The sequence below is a fragment of the Sabethes cyaneus genome, chromosome 3, assembly GCF_943734655.1.
Source record: "Sabethes cyaneus chromosome 3, idSabCyanKW18_F2, whole genome shotgun sequence".
In the NCBI taxonomy this organism is placed as follows: domain Eukaryota; kingdom Metazoa; phylum Arthropoda; class Insecta; order Diptera; family Culicidae; genus Sabethes; species Sabethes cyaneus.
Genome location: NC_071355.1, coordinates 233,247,630 through 233,272,922, shown reverse-complemented (window position 1 = coordinate 233,272,922; position 25,293 = coordinate 233,247,630). Strand labels below are relative to the sequence as shown.

Sequence of the window (25,293 nt, the reverse complement as noted above, 5' to 3'; positions counted from 1 at the left end):
AATGATTGTGGATGTCTGTAATAAATTGCTTTCGACTTCTATTAATTTCTTCGCATTCAAACTGCTAAAGTTTTCTATGATTGAAGATCGCAAGTCCACAATCGTTCGCAATCTAGTTCACTCGTAAGCTCTAGTTGCGTTTCGTTGTTACTCGATCACCTCTCTTTATCTCTTCCCCCTTTTATTCCATCAGTTTTATTCTGTGCAGCCAGGCCGCCAAGCCGCCCCAATATCCGGGCCGTTACAGCTACTATCAAGCGAACAGTGGCAGCGGAAGTACCAGCGGCGACAACGGTACGATCGGTTCAAACTCCGGCGAGGGTAGTAGGGCTTGTGACGACTTGCAGGTAGTTCCCCGCAGTTGCTCCGAGAATGTACTGCGGAAAAGCGACACTCAGAAGAGCAAACTCAGTGTGATGACGCCCCAATCGCCGATTCAGAGTCCGTGCTATTCACTGCTGCTCGGATCGACGAGCTCCGACAACAGTAGCAATCTAAATACTCCTATATACGATATGGACATTTCGCGAGTTCTAGGGCAGCAGCAACAGCAGCTCCTATCACAGTCATTAGACAAAACCAAAGACGAAACGGAAACGAGAGATATCAAGGCACTCAAACGGGAGCTTTCGCTAGATCTAAGCGAAGCGGGAATCAAACTGAGCGGTGGAAACCATTTGTCGGCAAAGAAAACCTCCTCCCCCAACACCCCATCGAACTTCGCCTCGGACAATACAAATACGAACACAACGACGACCACTACTAGTCAGTCGATGACTCCGAGCGAATTTTGCTACCAAAATCTGAATCCGGATCTTTCACCGGGCGAGCTGGTCACATTCGCTCCGAAGATGGCGCCAAATAAACCGGGAACACCGATCAAAGCCACAATCAACATCACTTACAACGTGCGTTCCCCGATCCGGAAAGAACAGGAAGACAGTATTTTCCGCTCGCCAGCCTATTCAACTGGCTCGGCCACTCCGACTTCACCAAAAAATGTACCGCAATCTAAGGTTGTCGAAGATTTGCCCGACGAAGACGAATACCAACGGGAACGACGAAGTATCTATGAAAATGTTTTGGTCACTCCGCTGGATTCGCCTTCACAGCAGGCCGGAAAAGAGGCAGCTGCGGCTAAACGTTTACTAGAAACCAATTTCGATGAAACAATGGTTTACGAACAGGTGAAATTCTATAAAAATGCAGTCTCCGAGGTGAACCATTTGTTGGGTGAACAAGAAGGGGATACGAAAGAACCCTGTGACGTTGAGACGTCTTCCAGATTGGTGGATTTGTCCATCAATGAGGAAGAGGTAAAAGTACCTGAGCAAGACGAGTTTGAAGAAAAGTCGAAAGTTAAGCTAAAAATCAAAGAAGACGAAGACGAAGAAGAGGAGGAGGAGGACGACGAAGAAAATACTGACGGTATAAACAATAACAAGCAAGACGCTATTTCTAGACTCGGGACGGATTCGTCCCATTCCGAGATGAAGGAGAAAATAGATTTCATTCTGACGAGCAAGAGTGAAGAAGAAAGTGACGATGTGCCGATGTCCGATGTGAACGAAGATAGTCTTGAGTTTGACAACACTGACGTCTCCTTGTACGAGAACGTCGAACTGAGGAAAAAGCCTTTTGCACCAGTTTACGAAAACATGCGGCCAGGGCCGGTAACCCCTACTTGCTCGACACTCAAGTCTACAACCGACGACGAGTTCTCTTCGCTCTGTGCAGATCGCAGCGATATGGACAACGAAATGGAGTACCGAATAGAAATTCCTCCCAAAATCGAACTCAAGCCGTCAACCAACAATGTCAACGTTAAGCAGCTAGCAATCAAGTTCGAAACTAGTCCGGTGGATGCAAATCCACCATTCGATTTTCAGCAGCAATCTCGCTTGAACAACAATCGGGGAAACGCCGGACCGGTGGTAACGATCCGAAACAAGTCCGCAAAAGACTACCAAAACCTAACGAACATAACCCGTAGTCTGGACGAAAATGCTTTCATTCGCGAATTCGGCAGTGCTCGTAAGCTGGAAAGCTTCAACAAAAGCATCCAGCAGATTCCCGAGATCGATAACATATTAAACGAGAACAACCCGAACCGGCGCAAATCGCTGGACTTTACCAGACCAAAGAGCCTCAACCCGCCGAAAAAGCTGCCCTCGCTGGTCGGCGAAGGAATTGAAAACGTGAACGACGGAAGTGGCGCTGGTGCTACTTCCCCGCACGACTGCTGCCGACAGCAGCAGCAACAGCAATCGCAGAAATGTTCACCACCGTCTGATTTGAAGCTGGATCTTTCCACCAAGATAGAGGACACCAAAGAAGCGCGAGCGTACAACGTGCGCATCACACCGACCACCGAAAACCGGATCTCTCTGGTCCAGTATAACTACGATAATCGGCTCAACCGACGAGATTCCCAACAACTGCTCCAACAGGATGAAGATCGTAACAGTATAACCAGTCTCTCCAGTTTGAAAATGCTCGGTAGCTGCAAGCTGGATCGCAGCCGAATAGAGAAAATAAAAGAAGAACGTCGCCATCAGTTGAGCGAAAAGTATCGGTCCGAGTCTTTCAAAGGGGAGCGTATTTCCGCCGACTACGGTCGGCTGAAATCGAAATCCAAGTCGGAACTGCGAGATTTCAACGGTGATTGTGATACAACGGTCGACTCTAGTAAAAAGTATGACTCGTTACGTTTTCGTTCGAAATCCCGCGTCGAACTGTCCGACCAGCAACAGTTCAACAGCGGTAGCGGTCGTGCTGGAGGCGGCAGTCTATGTTCTGCCGTTTCGCTCAACACAGTTGCCACCGGTGCTGGTCGAACGCGACGGATAAGCGATGAGAAAAATCAAAACGATTGTATCGTAGCATCCTGCAGTCCGCCGCGAATCGTTGCAAACATTCCACAGGATGCCACCATTTCGCAGGTGTGTGATAGCAAGTTCGAGTTCAAGACGCGGCAAAAGTTTGATAAGCGGAATAGCACCAACAGTGGCGACTATCCGGTCTCGATTGCTGCCGATCGCCGGGAGCGGGACAGTTACAACGGTGCAATGACGACAACGACGACGACGACGACGAAGGGCTTTGCCAGGAGCGGCTCCGGAACACAGTGAGTACCGAGTGATTTCTTTTTTTTTTAGTTTTATTTTTTTTTTCCTCCGGTAGCTGGATGTAGTTTATAGTCTGTCCTAGAGAACCCCTCGCACCCCGGTAGCTGATAGCACAAGTGCACACACTCTGTGAAAGGTATTATTTCCTCTAAGCACCATAATAAAAGTAGCTTCTTTTTCTATATCGCGCAATCACACCAGAGCACGCCTTTTGTTCTATCGTTTCATCATCAAGTTAATTTTGGGATTTGTTACAATTGCAACCGGAGCATTTTTTTCATTCAAATATTGAATATTATTCTTTTTAAAACATCTATCCAATATATTGAAAATGATGGTATCACATCTGCCATCAATGTTAACCTTCAAGCAGTAAACCAGATCTATATCTTTTTGGATGATATTGTTGCTAAATTTAGTGTTTATTAGGTATATCGATATCGATAGATATATTTTACATCATCTGTGCTCTTTTTTAGGATATCTCCACGTCTTTTTGATAAATGTTCAACATGAAAAAACTAATTCTTAGTGAACAACGCAACCGAACGTTTCCATAGTCCAATTTTTTCTCAACCCTCGCCGCGTCTCGAAGGGACTCGAGTCGAGAGTGGTTCGAAGATGCGCACGAAACACACCATTCGATCCAATGTAACTCTGATCAGTCGCGTCGGTTTGTCCGGAGAACCGTGTTCTCCCTTCTCCCTTCTCCCTTCTCCCTTCTGTATTATCTGCCATAGCTGGTCTCGAACGGCTGTATCATATGCTGCTTTGAAGTCAATAAAGTTGTGGTGCGTAGACACGTACTCCGTGTACCATTTCGAATCGAAGAATTGTTTCCACTTGTCAATCTCCTCGCGCTTACATGTAAGGTATTCGTTAATAGCGCTTACGAGTTTGGTTCAATTTCTCATAACACTGGCGCGTGTCATTAGCTTGAAACTTACTTAATTAGGTGGCTTGCCGTCCTAAGACAAATCCTGTGGAACAAAGTTTCTCCATGTAACTCGGTTGAGGGCTACCGCTCTCCAATTCCTCCGACACAGAGTACTCTCCGCCAGATCTCGCTCCACCTGGTTTAACCATCTTGCTCGCTGCGCTCCTGGTCCTCTTGTTTCTACCGGATTTGAGGCGAACACCATTTTTCCAGGGTAATTGTCCGGCATTCTTGCAACATGCCCTGCCCATCGTCCAGCTTTAACCACCTTCTGGAGCTGTGCAAGTTCATGGTTCATCCTCCGCCTTTACACCCCGTTCTCCTGTACGCCGCCGAAGATCGTTCTTAGCACTCGTCGTTCGAAAACTCCGAGCACCCGCAGGTCCTCCTCGAGCATTGTCCATGTTTCATGCCCGTAGAGAACAACCTGTCTAATAAGCGTCTTGTACAGGGTGCACTTTGTACGGGGACTTATTCTGCTCGACCGCAATTGCTTGTGGAGGCCATAGTAAGCACGACTTCCGCTGATAATACGCCTCCGAATCTCACGGCTGGTATCATTGTCCGCCGTTACCAGTGAGCCAAGGTAGACAAATTCATCGACTACCTCAAACTCATCGCCGTCGATCAATATACTACTGCCCAACCGGTGTCGTTCGGCCTCGGTTCCGCTGGCCAGCAAGTACTTTGTTTTAGACGTATTTACCTTTAACCCAATCTTTTCTGCTTCGTGCTTTAGTCTGGTGCACTGTTCAGCCACCGCCACAGATGTTCTGCCGATAATATCCATGTCATCGGCAAAGCAGACGACTTGACTAGATTTGTTGAATATCGTGCCCCGCGTGTTGATATCCGCTCGGTTCATAACACCTTGTAGCGCTATGTTGAACAGCGGGCATGAAAGACCATCAGCTTGACGAAGCCCTCTGTGTGATTCGAATGAACTTGACAATCCACCCGAAATTCGAACAGAGCACTGCGTACCATCCATCGTAGATTTAATCAGTTTGATGAGCTTCCTGGGGAAGCTGTTCTCGTCCATGATTTTCCATAGCTCTTTCCGGTCGATGGTATCATATGCGGCTTTGAAGTCAACGAATAAATGATGCGTGGGAACTCTGTATTCACGGCCCTTTTGGAGAATTTGCCGCAGTGTAAATATTTGATCCGCTGTAGACCGACCTTCGACGAAGCCGGCTTGATAAGTTCCCACAAATCTATTCGCAATTGGTGATAGATGGGGCTGGCACCTCTTCCCCGTTTGTTGCACCGTCGAAATCGCTTTCCCCGCCGCCATGGTTCTCCGCCTGGGCGCCATTCAGGTGTTCGTCGAAGTGCTGCTTCCACCTATCGGTCACCTCACGATCGTCCGTCAGAATACTGCCAGTCTTATCCCGACACATTTCGGCTCACGGCACAAAGCCTTTGCGGGATCCGTTCAGTTTCTGGTAGAAATTTCGCGTTTCCTGAGAACGATGCAGCCGCTCCAACTCTGCATATTCCTGCTCTTCCAGGTAGCGCTTTTTCTCCCGAAAGATTTGGTTTCGCTGCATCTTCTTCTGTTTGTGTCCTGCCACGTTCTGACGTGTGGCACTACGCATCTTGGCCGCCCGCGCAGCGTTTTCCTCATCCCTCCTACATTTATCGTCAAACCAATCGTTCCACTGATTCCGGGCCTCATGCCCGATGGAGCTCTCCGCTAAACTGCTGATGGCTGTTTTGATAGTGTTCCAATAGTCCTCGAGAGGGGCTTCGTCCAGCTCGTCCTCTTCCGGCAGCGCAGCTTCGAGTGAATGCGCGTAGTTTGCGTAGTTCGAAAAACTGTTTAGACAGTTCGTCGCATCGGCGGCACAGTGTAACGCTGCCGAGGTGGTATATAGCGCGAGGCATGTTCTGATCTGATAAGCGATATACTGTACCAAGGCCATATAACCCCCACACTGCTGGGAGTCGGTCCTTTTCGGCGACTTTGCCGGTTTAAGCTATTCGATTTCTTGCTGCATCTCCTCGAAGTTGGGAGCCGAGACGCTGCTTTCCTTTCCGTTCCTGCCTAAGGAGTGAATTTCATTCATTAGGTCTTTAGTGATGGTTCCCATAACTCTATCTTCAGCGAACAGCATTTTAATAAATCCAAATAGGACGAACAAACTAACCTACCATATTTGCTGCTATTACAGCACAACCCATGAAGCGATTGTTATTGTATAATTACATGTCATGAATCCAACGCTTACTTTGGTATTCTCTAATTCGACGAATTTTTGTTTTTTCATTGAGAAACGCAATTCATTAAAATAAAAGAAATGAAATGGCTGCTCTTATTCATGGACACCTTAATTTCATTGAATAAAAATCCGGATAATTTTGAATCGATTTCCGAACAAGTAAAACTTTCTGCTATAGGCTATAGGTAAAATATACCTGATTCCGCTTTTTGTCATTGAAGAAGTTTGCAAATGCCTACTTATTCAGTAAACGACTGATTTAATACGTATACATTAAATGCCTTTGAAGTATTTAATAAAAGCGTATTTCATAGGGAATAAGTTCGATGAAATGCTCTGTGCACGATTTTCTCCTCATCATTGAAAACCACACAGGCTGAATGCCCCCCTTTCGACCACCAGCATATCTCGATTTTTAACCTTATGATATTTGCTAGCGTACTTTTTGGAACTCCACAGCATTTAGCGGTTGCACTAATCAAGGCTCCTTCTCGGAACGTAGTTACTGCTAGGTTTTTCATCGCACATTTCACAAGAAGAAACATTTCCTCGTACATTTTTTAAGAAAAACATTAAACATTAGTTCAATTAACCGAAACTTACATTTTTTACTAGTTTATAAAAAGTTGTCATTTATTTACATAAAATAATTGGTGCAGGCGGTGCAGATGTCCGAATATTGGTACCGTCCCGATTTTGATGCAGCACGGTATGTGGTTAAAAGTCAATATTTTTTCCTCTAAAATGCATTTTTGCTGAAATTAAAATCGTCAATCCTTCTAAAAATAAAAGCTCTTTTTAGTAGCAAAACCAACAAGCATAAAGATTGTCACAAAATTTAATAACTCTTGCTTGTAAAAGCTCACATTCGCCGAAATCAAGAAATCGAACTTGCTAGGCATATTGCATGCAAGCTCGCGCTTTAGTACATTATCTATTTCATTATGTTTAAAAATAGGTTACAACAATCACTACTTTACCGATGAAATACCATACTGCCACTGTCAGCAGCGGCAATATTAAAAATTACTTTCTAGTTTTCATTAGAAAATAAACCTTTATCGACTGCACTCACTAGAGCTACTTGCGCTTCAAACTATGCTCGTTTTTCTAATGTATTTCTTCTATTTTCAGGCGGGATCGTTTTTCACCACAGATTTCAATCAAAGATGTAGCAGCGATGTTCGAGTCACGGTCACAAAACCAGTCGTAAAAAAAGAAAATTCGTCGTTCGAGTAGCTGTGTTAGAAGCCTGGTATTGCGACTTGTTTGTTTTGTGGGTAGATAAATATTTTTAATTACTAAATAGCCCAGCTGAAAACCGCGCAGACTCGCACAGAAGAGACGCGAAAAATAAAAAAAAAAAAACAGTCAGAAACACAAGCCATTGATATTACTTCTTACGATTACACTACGCATAGATTCCTGTGACTACACTTTTCTACATTAAAAGAAAAACAGATTAACTACTATAGGACAAAATTAGAAACCATCATTTATAGTAGAGGCGTCATTTGATATTCTGATGGAAAGATATTTATTTTACAACTCTGTAACTATTGTACGATAGAAATAAGATCCAATTTTTCGAGAGAGAATCTCATTCGTGCACTCCTTCTATACTTTACAACACCAGATTCAAAATGAATAATACTCTGATGAAGCAAACGTGTAACTGCTATTTAATTAATACTAACTGCTTATAAAACAAGGTAAAAAACGGAATGCTATTTTATGCATTTAATAATTGACTGCTAAAACCAACAAGGAAACAACTTACTATCTAATGAATGCATTCACTACTACTAGACTTTTGTCTTCTTTTTTACAAAAAAAACAGTAAAAACGGTAAATATGCCGAAGACGGAATGGTGAACTATTGCCCGGGCAAGAATATTAAATGGAATTTAGCGGTTTGCTTAGAATTTTTTACCGTGGTTTTGGTTGAATATCTATGGTTGGATTGGAATGTACATACAAGTGAAGTCTGCTAGTTTTACTGATCTGTTTTCATTGAACAATAGAGGCAAGCACGAGAAAGGGAAAAAACAGCTAGGCATTACACTGAAGAAGTCGTTAAGTTGTACATCACACACACACTAATCGTGTAGGTTCTAGGTTTATTTAGTAGGTCTATTGTTTTGTCTGTATCAACGCAAAGGTTTACGCGACGAGCCTTGCGCGATAGGAATTTGTTTATTTGATCGTTTCAAAAACGAATTCGACTTTTATTACTCGTTTTGCTAAAAAGATGACAAAAATGACGCGTAAACACATTCGTTTGTTTCTTGTGGATTTTAGGAAAAAATTTGTTATTGTTCTTTTATTTTTCTGTTTACCCAAAATACTGTACAGATCGCCCCGAATAAATGTGAAAAGAAAATTGATGAAACAAAAGTGAAACGCAGCCAAGAAGTAGAAAATACGACAATAATTTCCCCATAGCATTGGAACCTTAACCAAGTTTATTGATTGAATGCGAGAGAACAAAACATTTACGATATACGCTGTTATATTGAAAATCTTCCGACTTTTCCATTCATCTTTTCCGCCACTAACTACTTCTTCCGATTAATGTTTCCATTGAATGATTTCAGAACGTTTCATTTGTTCTTCTTACTCTGTATATACACTCTTAAGCACTTTCCTAAAAATGATAGAATGAAAATGAAGGCCAATATGTGTGTAAATATGACTGCAGCACTACTCGGGATAGGAAAATGTTCTCACGAAAAGTTTTATATATATGAGAAGATGCATGGCTTTGCTACGAGAGCTATCCAATAGATATTTGTACTATTTGTTCAGACAAAATCCAGTAACTGCTATTCTTCACTTTGAGGAGACAAATGAATAAAGATAAAAAACTCTGATACTACTGCTATGTATACATATGATATATCATACACACTCGAGAAAAAAAAACTACCCGTGAACATTGATATTACTATATTGCCTATGAATTATGCAAATTTTGCTGACCATCACAACACAAAACAATACACGACGAAATGAAATTTATGCCAACAACAACAAAAAAAGGTTAGAATAAAAGATTAAAAAGTCAGTTGAAAAGTAAGCGCGTTTCACATCACAGCGTCTCAAAGGTACAGCTGTGTTACCTGTGTGCCGAAATTTTTCCTTTAAGTCGATAATGTTTGCTAACAGTTTTGAAAGTGGAACTATTTCTAGGAAGGTTATTTTGAACAAACAGCTTGTACTATAAATAAGTCGTATCAAACGTACATATATAAATTGTGATTCGCTAAACTTAACAACGCTTCATACAGAACTTCGTACTAAAACCTATTTTACGCAGTAAGATAGCGGGGAAAACCCAACACAGAACATGCGCTTTAATGGTACTCCCTGTTTTAGAACCTCATATGCTAGTCTTCTTTATCGATTTCGCGTATGAATGCGGATGCTGCATTTTATAAATAAGTCCGTTTTAATTAACAGGAAGGTATACGGAAAAATTATGTTTTCAAATGAATTAACATCGCAATAAGCGTTTCTATTTCCTCTACAAATACAGTAAAGCTCAAATGAATTACCTACCGTTTAAATTAAATCTCGTACAAAATATGGCCTAAGGGACTTATTTTAAATATTTTTTAAACTAAGATTAAAAATTATGTTTTTTTTTCATATGGGAACCTCTTTTACCTGCCTCTACAGCTCCTTGAAATTGACTATTTACGCACATCACTCATCAGTTTTTAGTTTTAAAAAATTGACTCTCATCTTCCCTAAATACCTAATACAAAAATTGCAAAAGCGAAGAAAGAATAGGTTAAACACAAGATCAAGGTGAGTTCAAAAAGGTGATCTAGTATTCACAGTTTGTAGAACAGAAGCGCGCGGAGCGATTGGTTAGCAACCATCGATATTGTTTATAGGGTAGATGCTCCAGTAGTTGTGGTAGTACCAGTAGTGGAGGAAACTCGAAATATATCATAATTTTGGCGGATTTCGAGATAATTTCCGTTTTCTATTGTTAAATATATATTTGTTAACAGTTTTATCTAAGATTCACAGTTAAAATTCAAGATGTTGGTGCAAAAATTACAAATTCCTTTTCAGCAGTCCAATAGAGTGCAATTGCTTAAGAAATTTGTAACAATCCATAGCATTTTAACAAGCCTACATTGTTATCCACCTGCTGCCATGCTCATTGCAAGCGTTGCTAAGGCGGTAAACAACATTCCACTATTATAGGCAAATTTTCCACTATTATAGGAACATTACCACTACTTTAGGAGCACATACTAATGTCAGGAAAAGCAATATTTTAGATATATTAACCAGCAGAATGGTATAATTTTGGTATGTATTTAAAGCCAACACTATGGTGCACCATATTATCATGTAGTTCAATTGGAAACTGATAAATTGAGCGTTCAAATTGTCCTTACACATTATCCCCCGACAAAATCCCTCCATTACTGGAGCATCTACCCTACACATTCAACAGTTTTCGCTTTGAAAATTTCGGTGATCGTCAAGGGTAACCCAGCGGTGGTGATAAACAAATTTGACCATCAGAAAACCTCTCTTGACTAACCTTGTACTAGATAATTTTGAAAGAAAATAAAGTGTTTGAATAAATTTAATAGAAAGACGTCCGATAGCAATGGTAGAACAAAACGATACCTAATAAGTTTATAGTCTAACTGAATTCATGGATTATTTAGGATCTCTAACACTTCCCGTCAACAATGAATTCCTTTAACGTCTAATTGGCCGCCTTGCTTCTTGTAGTTTTGGGTAAAGAACAGCTTTCGTCAGGACACGTGCAGCTTGCAATCCAATTTCAACGTAGAGTAGCTCGCTGGATTTCCTTTCAACTTGTTCCTTAACGAAATGAATACGCAAATCTATGTGCTTTGTTGTCTAGGGGAAAAGCTAGGCAAAGGACACTCTTGTTATCGCAATACAATGGCTGTGGTGCTTCGATTCTGGAAAGCTCAGCTCTGAACGATCTCCGCCATAAAGCTTCTTGCATCGCCATATATTCAACCTCAGTTGTTGAAAGAAAACGGTTGATTGTCGCCTACAATTCCATGCTATCGCTCTTCTATCATTGACAAATACGTATCCGGTTACAGACTTTTTCGTTTAAGCATCGTTTCCGCAGATTTCATCACTAAAGCCTCTACATTTATATGCACCGTACACGAGGTTTTGATCCTTCGTTCGCTAAAGGAATCTACAGCTCTGACTTCTTACGATATATCGCGATATGGCCCCTTGAGCGAGAAATCTCCTTAGTCAGCGTTCATTCGGGTCAAATAGTATTGACACGGTGTTACATGCGAACACGTTCATGCCGAACTCCTACAGCAAACGTTGAGATCTTTCATCAAGAATGTCTCTATCAGTTGCTCCCTGACCTCCTTGACCAGTTGTTCGTCGTTCAAAATATTCAGAAGATCGTCCGTAAAGGGTGTCCCACATCAAATTGCACCACAGAAGAAACGCTGTAAAAAATTACCAAATTGACCGATCCTTTTCAAACTTTCAAAAAACAAAATATAACCCATTAGTAATCTTTTGGCATATATATGTGACCCCGTTGGCTTCGTACCACCGCTTCGAGCTGGTATGTGTCCCTCCAGATGTTCCTCTGGTTCAGCATGAATTTCAGCATGTACAGTCACATCGTCTTCCAGAGGAATGGAAGGCAATTTGTCAGCAACCTCTTATTCTGCTACTGGAAACTCCATCACTGCTTGCTCAGTTGGTTCTAGACTTTCTTGACCACTTTACTGTTCAATCAGGAACATAGCGTCTCGACTAACGCAAACTTTGTTCGATTGTGTGTTGTAGACACTTTATCCCTTGGTCTCTGCTGTATATCCAACGAACACTCCAGCCTCGGACTTGGAATCTCAGTTCTTCCTTCGTTCAGGTCAACCTTAGCCACTACGGACATCCTGATATTGTTGGCAACGATTACGCTGTCAGTCATTTTTCGAGGGTTCTCCAGCTCTTCAAGGTCACCACACCTATGGGACGAAGATGCAGAGTCGAAAATCCAATCTTCCTTGATCAATTGTCCTACGTCCGGCACCACAAACACCAAATGCGTATTCGACTTCTTCTTACCCTTCTGTGATTCATCTGAAAACACCGGTTCCTTCTAGCATTCGGACGCGTAGTGTCCGACCTGGTTACACCGGTAACATTTCACCTTGGACTTGTCCGGTTTCACATTCAAGGCCTTCTTCTTGCTTTAGCCATAGAACGCCCTTTTAGCATCGCATTCTGCCGACTCCTCTAGCCATTTGACATTTTGGAGAATCTATCTTTTAACAACAACCGCCGTAAGCTTGATCTCAGACCTTTCAAAGCCCTTTTTTTGTATGCCAGAAGGGCATTGGGTTAAAAGGCCACTGCGACAGTCTTAATGATCATCTTTTGTGGCAGGTCCCTATTGCCGTACACATTTTACGGACCGCTCATACCCATTGATGGAGTTGAGCAGGACAATTGTAATCCTGTTTTGGGATTTAGGCTCCATACCTGATATGGAGTAAGAAGGAAACTTCCTAAGAAGTTGTGCCTTGATAATGCAAGAGCTCCGCAAAAGCAGAGCAGATGCGCTGAATTTTCAGGTTCAAAGTTACAAAAGCGGCAGGTGTCGGATGATACCTTGCCGATATTCTTTAAATGATAAAGTGCGGAGCTGTGTCCTTTTAGGAGTCCCGTGATTGAGCGTAGTTCACTACGAGTTAAATGGAGTAGTTTTTTAGCTCCTGTGTTTGATTTCAACGGGATACTATTTCTAGCTTTTCCCATGTCATCAGTTTGCCTTTCACGGCGGATGTGGAGGTGCCCAGAAACGGTTCAGGACCAATAAATTGCTGAGCTGATCCTTGTCTTGCTAGGTTGTCAGCAAATTCATTGCCCTCGCTTCCGCAGTGACCGGGCACCCAAAGTAATAAAACTTTGTTTTGGCGGGACTAATTTGGACACGCATTTGGTGGACTTGACTGCCAGTAGTGCTGCTTGGCTGTTCGTGAAGATACCGATTTTCGCATGCCTGTACTTTCGTTTCAAGCATATTGCTGCATATTGAAAAACGGTGGGCCGCTGTCCTAATGAGATAATTTCCCTGATACCGGGTCCGTAGACTCCGCAGATAGTTCCAGATGGAAGGTCGGGCCCTCCATCATTCCACATTGAGCGATCTGTTTCAATCATCTCATATGGAACGTCCATATTGGGCCTGGCTTCCATGCAGTCAGAGACTGAAGTTTCTAAGGGTGTCAGATTGAACTCCCGAAGTATGCGAAGATGACCGATTTAGTCATCTTCGAGTATAGTTTTACTCCTTTGCAACCGTAGTGCGCCGAGCGCTGCTTCGTTCTTCACATGAAGATGCAAAGGAAGTAAGCATAGCATTGCCTCCATGGCTGCAGTAGGTATTGTACGCGCATGGCACTGGTAACTGTAAGACAGGCCAGGCGCTGAATTTCGTTTAGTTTGGTTTGGGCTGTCACCTCATTCACCTTTGGCCACCATACGACTACAGCATAGGTTATCCGAGGCCGTGCAATAGTAGTATATGACCAAAAGGCTAGTTGTGGTTTCAATCCCTAGGTTTGGCCAAACAGTGAGCTGCATGCCCAGATAGCCGAAGTTGCTTTCTTAACATAATCATAATCATAATCATAATCTCGGTGGGCAGCCCAGTTCAGTTTTTTATCGACAATTATTCCGAGGTGTTTGCCTTCATTACTGAAGCCCAGTCTGACACCATTCAGTATAGGGGGAGTAATGGTATGTTTCCTTCGCCTAGTGAATGGTGTAACGACTGTTTTGGTGGGGTTAAAATTAAGTCCCTCTTGTGAGCACCATAACATGGTGGTGTTTAGAGCTCCTTGCAAGCCACTTGACAATATTGCGTCAAACTTACCTCTGACGATAAGTACAACGTCGTCGGCGTAAGCAACGGTCTCATAACCAAGCTGTGATAGCTTGTGAAGAAGTACGTCGGCCACCAGTGGCCAGAGCAGGGGGGGAGGAACTTCTCCCTGTGGACATCCTTTGATCACCGGAATCGTGACCGACGTATCTCCCAATGATGCTGTAATTTCTCTGCTCGAGAGCATTACTAGAATCCAGCTCATTGCAGTGCGGTCGATTCTCTTTTGACAGAGAGCCGTATCAATTGACGCGAAGGACGTGTTATCGAAAGCGCCTTCAATATCAAGAAAAGCACAAAGTGCTGTTTCTTGATATTTGAGCGATTTCTCAATTAACTTCATTAAGCAGTGCAGTGCGGTTTCCGTAGATTTACCGTGTTGGTATGCATGTTGATTTACATGTAAAGGAGAGTTTTTTAAAAACTCATTGTGGATTTAGTTATCCGTGATTTTCCCCATCAACTTAAGAAGCATTGAAGTCAGACTTATCGGTCTGAAAGCCTTAGGCATGGTTTTGTCTTTTTTGCCAGCCTTAGGTATGAACCCTTACTTTCCGCCAATTCTCCGGGATATACCCCAAAGTAAAACTGGCTCGAAAGAGGTTGATAAGCTCGGACATTATAACACCGTCCGTTTTTTGTAAGAAAATGGGTAGAATACCATCCGGAACTGGAGATTTCATTGGTTCAAAAGAGCTGAGTGCCCATTTGATGTTCTGCTGTTCATTAGAACTTCTAGAGTTTCCCTGGTGGTAACAGTGAGACTCCCATCCTTTTTTTCAATTGCCCTAGCCTAGACCATTGCAGTGAACCTTGGACATCGCTTTCTGCAGACGCGTAGCCGCTGGCAGAGTTTGAATGCTTTCGCAAAATTTAACTCGTAATTTCCTTTTGGCTTTGCGTAGCTTAGCGTTGTATTTGGTGTGGAAAGCTCTGTACTCTTCCCAGTTAGATGTGATTTTGTCCCTGTTGAACAGACGCCGTGCCTTCCGACGGAGATTGCTAAACGTCTCATTCCACCAGGGCACATCACGGCAAACTGTTCGCGTGTTTACGGGACAGTTTGTGTTATAAGCGTCTGTGATCCTACATTGCAGGTCAGAGGTCACTAGCGTCACTAGAGGCAATCAGATGATCCCTAAAGGAACTCCAATTGGTTTTCCTCGGATTCCTGAATTGATTTGTAAGAGGATTAGCCTCGATGTCGAAAAGTCCTTGATCGTACTGGATACTAGACATTCAACGTTCATTCACTTTGATTGCAGTCAACTTGTGCCGAGTGGTCATCAGGAGATTAACGTAGACTTCGACCGTTTTACATTCCACAAGCTTGACCCTGATCAACTACCGAAACAGCTAGATTTCCCGGACGTAACCGCCAGCCTGGAAAGCAGTGTTCAGGCTATTCCATGTCTTCTTGACGGTCGTCACATCTTGAACCAGACTATAAGTTCATAGGGTCAATACTGAAACAAATCGTCGCAAGAGCCCGATAGTTGCTCCGGTGAATTGTCCGCGGTAATGGCTTTCCAACTCCCTTCACAAATGAGCATCATTTTGATAGCAAAGGTCTACGAGCTGTAGTTTTCTTGGCTACGTAATCGCTCTGCCAGTGATAACGAGCCGACTCCATTTGCATGGTGGTACATACCTTCAGAAACATTTCTCTGACGTTTGACCTGGTCCTACTTGACTTGATCCGCGGTGAACTGGTTTCGCTTGGATTGTTTCCCTCGGTTCCAGATCCTGCCACTTCAACTTCAGGATTTGAATTTGATGCAACTTCGTTTCTAGAAGAATGCGGTACTGGCATTCGAAAAAAATCACTTTCTTTAGCTCGTTGCTATGGGATCTACCGATAGCCCATAACCTAATGAAAAGACGTCCGATAGTAACGTTAGAACAAAATGATAATAAGTTTATTGACCAACTGGATTACTAGCATCTCTAACGGAATTGCTTCAGCCGTTGTTGAGATATTCATGGGATCAAGTCCGAAATCATGTTTAAAAAACTGCGCTAGGAAATTGCTTGGAAGTGTATTTTTAAAATGTTAATTTTTTGAAATAATCAATAAAAATTGCTTTTTTAAGTCAAAAAAAAACTCCGTTGTCCCTTTAAATTGCGATTTTCGGCAATATAATCAATATGGAGCATAATCCGGTCGTTGTTGCAGTCGTAATTATAACCGTCAAATTTGTAATTTTTAATATTTATCTTTATCAAAAATGCTACAACACAAGGCTAATTGCTATTCGCTCAGTCAACTATCGCTAGCAAAGCCGACTTAACCATCAGCTGCCGCGTGCATGCTCTCAAACTCAGGATAATCGTTTGCTGAAATTTGACACCTTACCTGAGCAGTTTTTTCCGCTGTTGAATGCAGCTTCCGCTTCTCTTCGGCAAGCCGAAGGGAGCCATAAAATGTTTTACCGGTAAAACACCATCGAATTTTACCAGCATAAAACAACAGCGAAAAAGTGCTACTATTCAACCTAATTTCCCAGCGGGAGCCAAAGTGCGGCCGCCGTTGGACCCCTTGCTGGCTCTGCGGTGAAATCAAGGCCGGCTTTGTCATGTAAACATACTAATTGCTGAAAATCAGCTACGCGTGCTCCGGCTGAATGCGGGCACGTGGCGCAACTTGAGAGCGACGTGACGCGTGATGAGGACGCGCTGTGCACAGGACACAGGCGTCAGTCGACAAAACGTCAAGGCGTGGGCTGATGGCAGCAACAGCAGTAGCAACAGCAACCGATAAAGGTTTTACTGTTAGAGCAGAATCAAAGTCACCTTGTGCCAACAAACCCGCAGTGATTATTACCGGTAATTGATTTAATCTTTTATTTCTAGTTGAGTTTTTCCCAACAAATCGGAATCGAACGGACGAACGTCAACGGAGTTGACAAGGAAAAAGGGGTGGCTAACGCGATTATCCTCTATTAATAGACGCGTGTTACGCCGTAGACAATATGAACTACATGGTACGGTAAATTGAATCACCTTCTGGATGGGGTATAATAAAATTTTTCGTAAATGACAGGTTACAGTTGAAGGGAAAAAGTTAACAGTCACTTTTAGATTGTTTCAAAATGCACGGATACGAAACGTGACCTTTTACGGACGGTAACGCCTTCACCGATCCACAGCCTCTGTGAACAACGGAAATGGTTGCAATTTAATAAACTGAGATTCGAATCAAGATAATGCAAACGGCAGATTCTGCACATGGCCACTGATTTAATAATAAACATTCTTGCAGATTGTCTCCCCGTAGGTACGAGGGAACCGAGAGTAAATTCGTGAAATAAAGTGTTCAACGTGCTGACAGAATGAATGCGTTTTTTAGATCGATATGATAAGCATGGCCTGCTGCCTTTTAATTAGGTGTACAAAGTTGCTGAGATGAAACAGATTGGGTTGAAGAGGAACGGAACGTTTTTTCTGTTCAATCGCATGCGAAGCAACAATAGGGCATAATTGACATTTAGTTGCAGCTTGTAAACAATGTATGCTGGGAAATCTTTTTCATAGCATAACGATAACATAAAATTCCAGGTGAAAGTGTAAAAAATGTGTTGTTCTAGAGGTAAGTAAAACTGTATTCAATGCTTTTTATTCCGTTTGGAAACGCAGTTTCCAAAGAGAAAAGCAAATTAATTACAAAATAATTCACCTCGGGTAGTATTTATTACATAATGCATTCGAAACAAAACAGAAAAATAGCGCCAAACAGCGGGTTTCCCGCTATGAAAAAATAGCAGATGTATTTTAAAAGATAAGCAAATCGTCCAAATTAACTCCGATATCCATCCCCAGAACATTGAAAAATAATTCTAGAGTGTTTCTATCCTGTTCACTTCCTTTTTCCATGGTGACCTTTCAAGTGTTTAGAGTGCTTACGTATGTGCGCTTACTCTCAGTGACGCAGTACCAAGACGGTGTCATCATTGTCAACCTGCTGCCGCAGCAGCGTAGTACCAGCATGGAAGCATTATCCCGCTCGAAACATCAGGCATCAGGATAACATTGGGGTGCCGACGAGCGCCGGTATTTTCTCCGCCGGTTTTGCTACCAATTCAAAAAGGAACATCGGGGGAAAGCGAATCTGCGCCCCGGGATACATGCTGCACACTTCTCGTTCGATGGTTTGCCTTTTTGTGTCGATCGGACACCGGATTAGGTGCTCATTGTGACGTTGTTATTGAATTTAGGAGTTCTTTCAATGGTGAATATCCGTTAATATGCATGTTTTGTTGCGGAGTCTCGATTGTGATGGGTAAAATGAGAAACGTACAAATGAAAATTAAAGAGGTCGTCAATATGCCTTTCGGAATATTTTCTGGTTTGGTTTAACATTCAATCGGCTTTTGGCCAATTGTAATGATAAAAGTCATAAAATCCAGTAATATTTAAACTTTTAATTTTTTCCCTGGTAGAAAGCCATATTTGTAACATGAAAGGTCCTTTTAACATATGCAGCGGTTGGAAAATTCCCTGCAATTATTTATTTTATGCGTTGAAAACATCAGCTAAAACTGTACGCAACTACTTATACATCGACCATTCTACTTGCCTATGCGTTAATCTTACCGTAAGCTAATCTGGCAACAAATTTTATTTTATTAATACAAATATTCCTATTACCACGTATTTGTCCTTTGCCTCCAATGTTTCCGCATATTTATCACTTATAGATTATTTAATTGGGTTACATTTGATGCATATTGCGTAATAAACTGGAACTGACATGGCAGGATCGCCAATATATTTTTCTAATTATTAGCACTAAGAATCGCCATAATGAATCAAACAACAAGCAAAAAGACATAAAAAACAAGTCAACAAGTCAATGAGATCAACAATCATTATTTCAGAAGACTAAAAGTTGCTATTGTGATTTTTAGTTCGAACGTAGGAAAATATTGCTGGACGGATTTAAAAACAATACTATGATTAAAACATAAAGTCAGTGGCGTAATTTCAATAAAACGCTAATAATAATCGCTTTTTAGTGAAATTAAATTGCACTGATCTGAAGGTAAGTGTGGTTGAGTCAAATCAGTACAAGAACTTTTGAATTATTTGTTAAAAATTATTCAAGAAATGATGAAAATCGTAGTGGCTTTCCTTCACACGACTGGAATTAGCACTAAATCCTATTATAATTAAATCCGATTGAACACACGGAAATAAATGTAACCAAAAAAGTTTCAAATTGCAGTGTTGCAAATTGAAATAACATAATTAGTGAAATAAATTTGAAATTCATAACACATTCTTGCACCCCTGATGAAAACTGGCCTATTTTTGACATGAAAAATGTTGGGTATGTATCTGAAATCTCGTTTTATTTTCTCAATGCATATTGCTGGTGCAACGCAATTTATAGGAAAAGCAAAACAACAGAGTCGAGAACCCATCTTTCATCACGCCTCACGTCTGCGGACTCGTTTAGGAATGCTGCTATTCTGAAGTGTGACGTGAAGCAGTTCGCACAACTTTATCTCATTTCATCGGATCGTCACAAACACGTAGTGCAGTCAAGTGGCTAAATCTTTCCGAGGCCTCGGTGCTAATGAGACAGTTTCCCATAATAGACCTTCCAACTATAGCCTGGTATCAGACTGCTGTGATGTGACCAAGTTAGGTCAAACATGCTTTGTATAAGCAAACTGCTGCTGCTGCTGCTCCTGCCTGCCAGCCAGCTCGGATTTGATAAGTTTGTAGTACTTTTTCCCATGACAGTGGCACGCATCAAAATGCCGACATATGACACCGTTTAGATTAAAACACAAAAGGTCGACTGGAATGATGAACGAACAAAGAGCCATGTTGTTATAACACTTCTAGGCACGACTTCCGCTGATACGTTACACTGCAGTCTATGATCCCCGCCCGACTGAAGTCAGGCCAAAACATCAGCAGGCGGATATGCGGGGGGTTACGAAGTTCCACTTAACCATCCGCCTTTGTCAAGCTGTGCTGCACCTCTGAGAGTGGGAAACTGGGGAAAACCAAGAACAAAGTGCTATCATTTCAAGTTCCGCGGTATTTCCGTCGCTTCTCAACTTCTGAAAGAAAACAATAGGACTCGTCGGTCGGTTTTAGAAATAAAAAGGGGGAGAAAAATATCCTTGTCAAGTGAGCGCATACCTTGAGATCGCTTTTTTTTCAGTGAAATTAGTTACATTTATGTATTGCGACCAAGTTTTTAAGTGTTAGTGTTTATAACTGTTTTTATAACCGATACGGGCATATATCTTACCAATGAGTATTCCGTAAATGATTCAGGAAAAGCGAATTCCACAATTTTTACTTCCATTTTTACTCAATAATGACAAAGCGAAGTGTTCGTTATTGTTTTGGAAAGGATAATACGGGTCTTTTAGTAAAATAATAAACAATTAACTGTTTTCTAACAATCTGAGACCTGCACCCGATCACTGGCAACGGGGGCTACTTTGATTACACTCTGTGGTATTTTTCTGCTGTCATTGATTGTTAACAACGACAAAATCCACTGACAGTCTCAAGTACAGCTTTACCCCGTCGACTGGAATTCTGTCGGTTTTTCAATTTCGATTCATCAACTTCTAACAGAAATAACATAACATTATTAGGTACGTGATGACTGCTAGGGTAGATGCTCCAGTAGTTGTGGTAGTACCAGTAGTGGTGGAAACTTGAAATATATCATAATTTTGGCGGATTTCGAGATAATTTCCGTATCCTATTGGTAAATATATATTTGTTAACAGTTTTATCTAAGATACACAGTTAAAATTCAAGATGTTGGTGTAAAAATTACAAATTCCTTTTCAGCAGTCCAATAGAGTGTAATTGCTTAAGAAATTCGTAACCAACCATAGCATTTTAACAAGCCTACGTTGTTATCCACCTGCTGCCATGCTCATTGCAAGCGTTGCTAAGGCGGTAAACAACATTCCACTATTATAGGCAAATTTTCCACTATTATAGGAACATTACCACTACTTTAGGAGCACATATTAATGTCAGGAAAAGCAATATTTTAGATATATTAACCAGCAGAATGGTATAATTTTGGTATGTATTAAAAGCCAACACTATGGTGCACCATATTATCATGTAGTTCAATAGGAAACTGATAAATTGAGCGTTCAAATCTTCTTTACACACTATCCCCCGACATAATCCCTCCATTACTGGAGCATCTACCCTACCATGTTTAGCAACATACGAGCAAGGGGGAAAAGCGTCAGCGCAGATCGCTGGTGATGATAAAAGCAGCGCCTATTGAGAAGGCAGTGTATATCGCATATGTATAAACGTATCGGTATAATTAACATTAAATGCCGTTGAATTGTGCGGAACTGATTTAATTTATGAGAGCTTCCGATTTCTCTCACTTGTCTTCCGCTACATTGTACGATGTATAAATATTGTTAATAAACTTAGATACGATCAATGAAGGCGTGATTATAGGAGCTGTCGTCCTCCTATTATGATGAGACTGACTGGATAGGGTGAAAGAACAAAGCATGCTACTGGTCGAGGGAAATGTCATAAAATTTCTAATTGTTTGTTGATTGTCACTAATATAACGTAGTTTCTTTGGTGTTTGCGAGCGAAAATTATGATAGACATCTTCTGAATATTGCATTATATCAAATTACCAACGTCTAACTATTGCAATATAAAATCCTGATATGTTTCCAAACAAAAACAACACTTTTTCGTCTAGATTCAACAACTGCCACGAATTTGATTTTATGAGACAAACAAATCGGAAATCATCATCTTTAACCCCAAGGTAATTCCTAAATTATTGTTATAGATAGTCGAACCCTCACTGCTAACGAGTAACTGTCGATGCCATGCCATCCCGGATTCCGTCAATATTGTGATGTTGTCGTTGCAATAACCGCTGCGTGTCGCTATTGTCTTCCTGATTTGTAAAGTAATCCTATAAAGTCTAGATTACGACAACACCTGCCTTGTAAGTGCAAATAATAAGCCTTATTTCGCTGAAAATCATCGCTCACAGAGAGATGATTTCGCACCCTTTGTCTAGTAGCGTTTATTGCTTTTCACCTGCTGTGATGCTGCCCTTTACGTCGGTCGTTACGTTACTCCGCTCGCTGCATCCCCGGAGAGATCAAACGACGACCCTATAACGAACAGCAGATGTCATTTATTTATTTATACGTCTTAAATAAATCTCCTCAAAGTAATCCACCTGAGGATGGATTCATTTTCATCACAATTTTTTGTTGAGTACGCGTTGATAAAAAATAAAGCTTGCATTAAATGACTACCATTAAAGTGATCATTCAATATATTTTTCAAAACATAACCGTTGATGCATTTATTACTTTAACCAAACCAAGTTATGTTTTGATAGACGATGAAGCCTACATTATGTATGACCAACTTCAGTCACATGTTAACTCATACAAAAACATTTTGGGAATCTCTCCAGGTAGTGCCTGTAGTTTGTGATTAATAGAACACGCCACTCGTCGCTTTCAACTTGTACTCCGCCAAATATCATCATCCGCAGGCGCAGCACCGCTCGAACACGGCAAGGGCGCATCCCAAGTAACAATTCTAAAGCCACTTGGTTTTACTTCAAGTTTATATAAGTTTTATTGCGGTATTAATGATTACCTCTGGTTTTATTATGATATTACGCAATACCCAGAGGATACGAGTCAAAATACACTTGTAGCTTGCTATAAAATCATAATAAAACCGTTAATAAAGCAAATTTATTGTGGCTGTTTATATTACCACGATAAAACTAATTGGCTGCACCACGCCTCTTATAAAACTTACCATACGTGTGGCGTATGAATACGCCCCAATCGAAGAAGATCTTATTACGGTTGCTTGTCAAACCGCAATAAATCTATTAGTCATATAGAGCTATTAAAACCAATCAGATCTATCGCTGCTATTATCAAGAATATTAGAATTCAACACCGAAATCATTTTGTTTATGCGAGGCCATATTGCCATATTCTAGTACATATTCTGTTTTAGCTCGCAAAGAAAAATTTATCAAAACAAAGTATTTTGCAGAAAGAACGTTATTATCACTCGGTTTTGCTATCACAGGAAGCAACTAAATTGATTTTACAAGAAATTGAGATTGACTAACTGAATATATTTATTTTGTTAAGATGTCCAGTTTTCGAAAATTGCATAATTTTGATGGCGCACTGGTTTTATCCACCTATCATGTCAATATGCACGATAAAATTTTATGCGTGTGTATGTATTGCAAACCAGTATAAAATGGTAAAATTTATTAATTATTCTATGGGATATTTTATTATCTGCCAGTAAAACTTTAACTTTTCTGCACACGTATGCATTTTCAAGTTAATAAAGTTTGTGAACGGATTTAGTTTTTCACCAGAGCAAGCTGTATGCTTTATAGCTTTGTAGCGAAAAGCTTTATTAAATTATGGCGGTAGCTGTCAAGCAGCGAAAAGCACAATCGGTTTTATTGCTGCTTTCAGCAGAGCGTGATAAGACTATTTCAGCTTATGACCTGTTTCTTAAAGAGGTTGAAAACCTTCTGAAGAGTGGGCCACTTGGTCGGAAGGCAGTTTTATAGCGGTCATCAGAAAGTTCTGGTGGAGCTCATAGTTTTATTGGCGGTTTTATGGAATTGGTCATGAAAACTACTAGTGGAACGTAATAAAACTTGAAATTGTTGCTTGGGATATGACCTCCATGAACAGCGACAGAGTCTTAAATCCATAAAAAATTGCCAGTATAGTGAGGGTCAGCTTTGTACGGTGGCGTATGTTTCTTAATCTTAGAGTTTTGTGAAGGGCAAAGTAGGCTCGGTCTTCCGATTGAATGCGCAGCTGGATCTCCTTACTTCTGTTGTTGTCCGCGATCACCAACGATGCCAAATACCACGAACTCATCTACCACTTCGTTCGCTGCCCCCAACGGGTACCGTCCATCAGTGCTGCGAAGCCCACACTCTTGTGGTCTAATTTTCTCACACACGCGTACTCATTCTAATGAACACACCGACATAAACATCCCTTTAAAACTCCCGCTCCTGTTTCTTCATGTACTGCAATGAATTTTTGCGAGTGTGTGTTTAGCTAACAGCTACAGTCATCGTTCGTCGTTTGTCGTTGCAGCCCGATCTGCTGATACCGATTACTCACGATGGCTCGTACTCCTATCTCCCACCCGTGAGTAGAATCGAGGGCGATAAAGAAGAAGAAGAAGAACAACTAATGCAAAATTTGTACCCCAGTGCGCCATTAGCCTCACGGGTAGCTGATTCCCCGCGAGTTTTTTGACTCGAGAATAAGCAATGCAGGAAGAGGAAGTGAGGATATGCGTGCGCAAGTGTGTGGGTAGCAGAATGTCTGCATACAGCACCGGCGGCTGTTACTTTTACGCCTACGTGTGCGGCGTAAGCGTTGAATGCTATGTTTCTCATACTCTTTCGCGTGTGAGTAGGCATGGTTGACTTCTCGTTGCCGTCCATTAGAGGCGCGCGTTTGTCTCCTTTGAGCCTCTTCCTTATATATATTGTTTTCAGTCTAGCGTAGATAGCCTCCACCGTAACAATGTTCCATACCATGGCATCACCATCACCCTCACAATCATGCAGTTAGTTACTTTTGCTGAAAATCGTACCTATCACTTCAATTCTTGCTCGTCGGATCAACAATACGTGTAAGCTTATTAAATTTATCATGGCTACGATGAATGGGATCCAGTGCTGTGTGAGAATTTCTGGTGGATTGTCGGACACATTCGAATCTCGCAGGGGACTTCGACAAGGAGATGTTCTTTCCTGCCTGCTATTCAACATTGCGTTTGGAGGTGTCAAAAGGCGGCGATCGGGGCACGATTTTCAATGAATCCAGTCAATTAATCTGCTTTGCTGACGATGTGGATGCTGTAGGCAGAACTTTTTAGGCGATGGCAGACTAAAACGCGAAGCAGATAAGATTGGGTTGAAGATAAATACGTCTAAAACGAAGTATATGTTGGCGGGCAGGACCGAGCGCGACAGGGTCCGCTTGGGCAGTACCGTGGTAATCG

General features: G+C 41.6%; 1 protein-coding gene across 3 annotated transcripts in view; it reads left to right on the top strand.

Annotated features, from left to right (window-relative positions):
* LOC128741161 (GTPase-activating protein CdGAPr) overlaps positions 1-9,352 on the top strand; it is a 126,096-nt gene extending 116,744 nt beyond the window's left edge. For all 3 annotated transcript variants that reach the window (XM_053836770.1, XM_053836769.1, XM_053836768.1), the window contains exons 7-8: positions 194-3,127; positions 7,425-9,352. In XM_053836770.1, the coding sequence (XP_053692745.1) occupies positions 194-3,127; positions 7,425-7,503 (3,013 nt within the window). In that variant the 3' untranslated portion in view covers positions 7,504-9,352. The remainder of the gene's footprint in view (positions 1-193; positions 3,128-7,424) is intronic.
* The last annotated feature ends 15,941 nt before the right edge of the window (positions 9,353-25,293 follow it).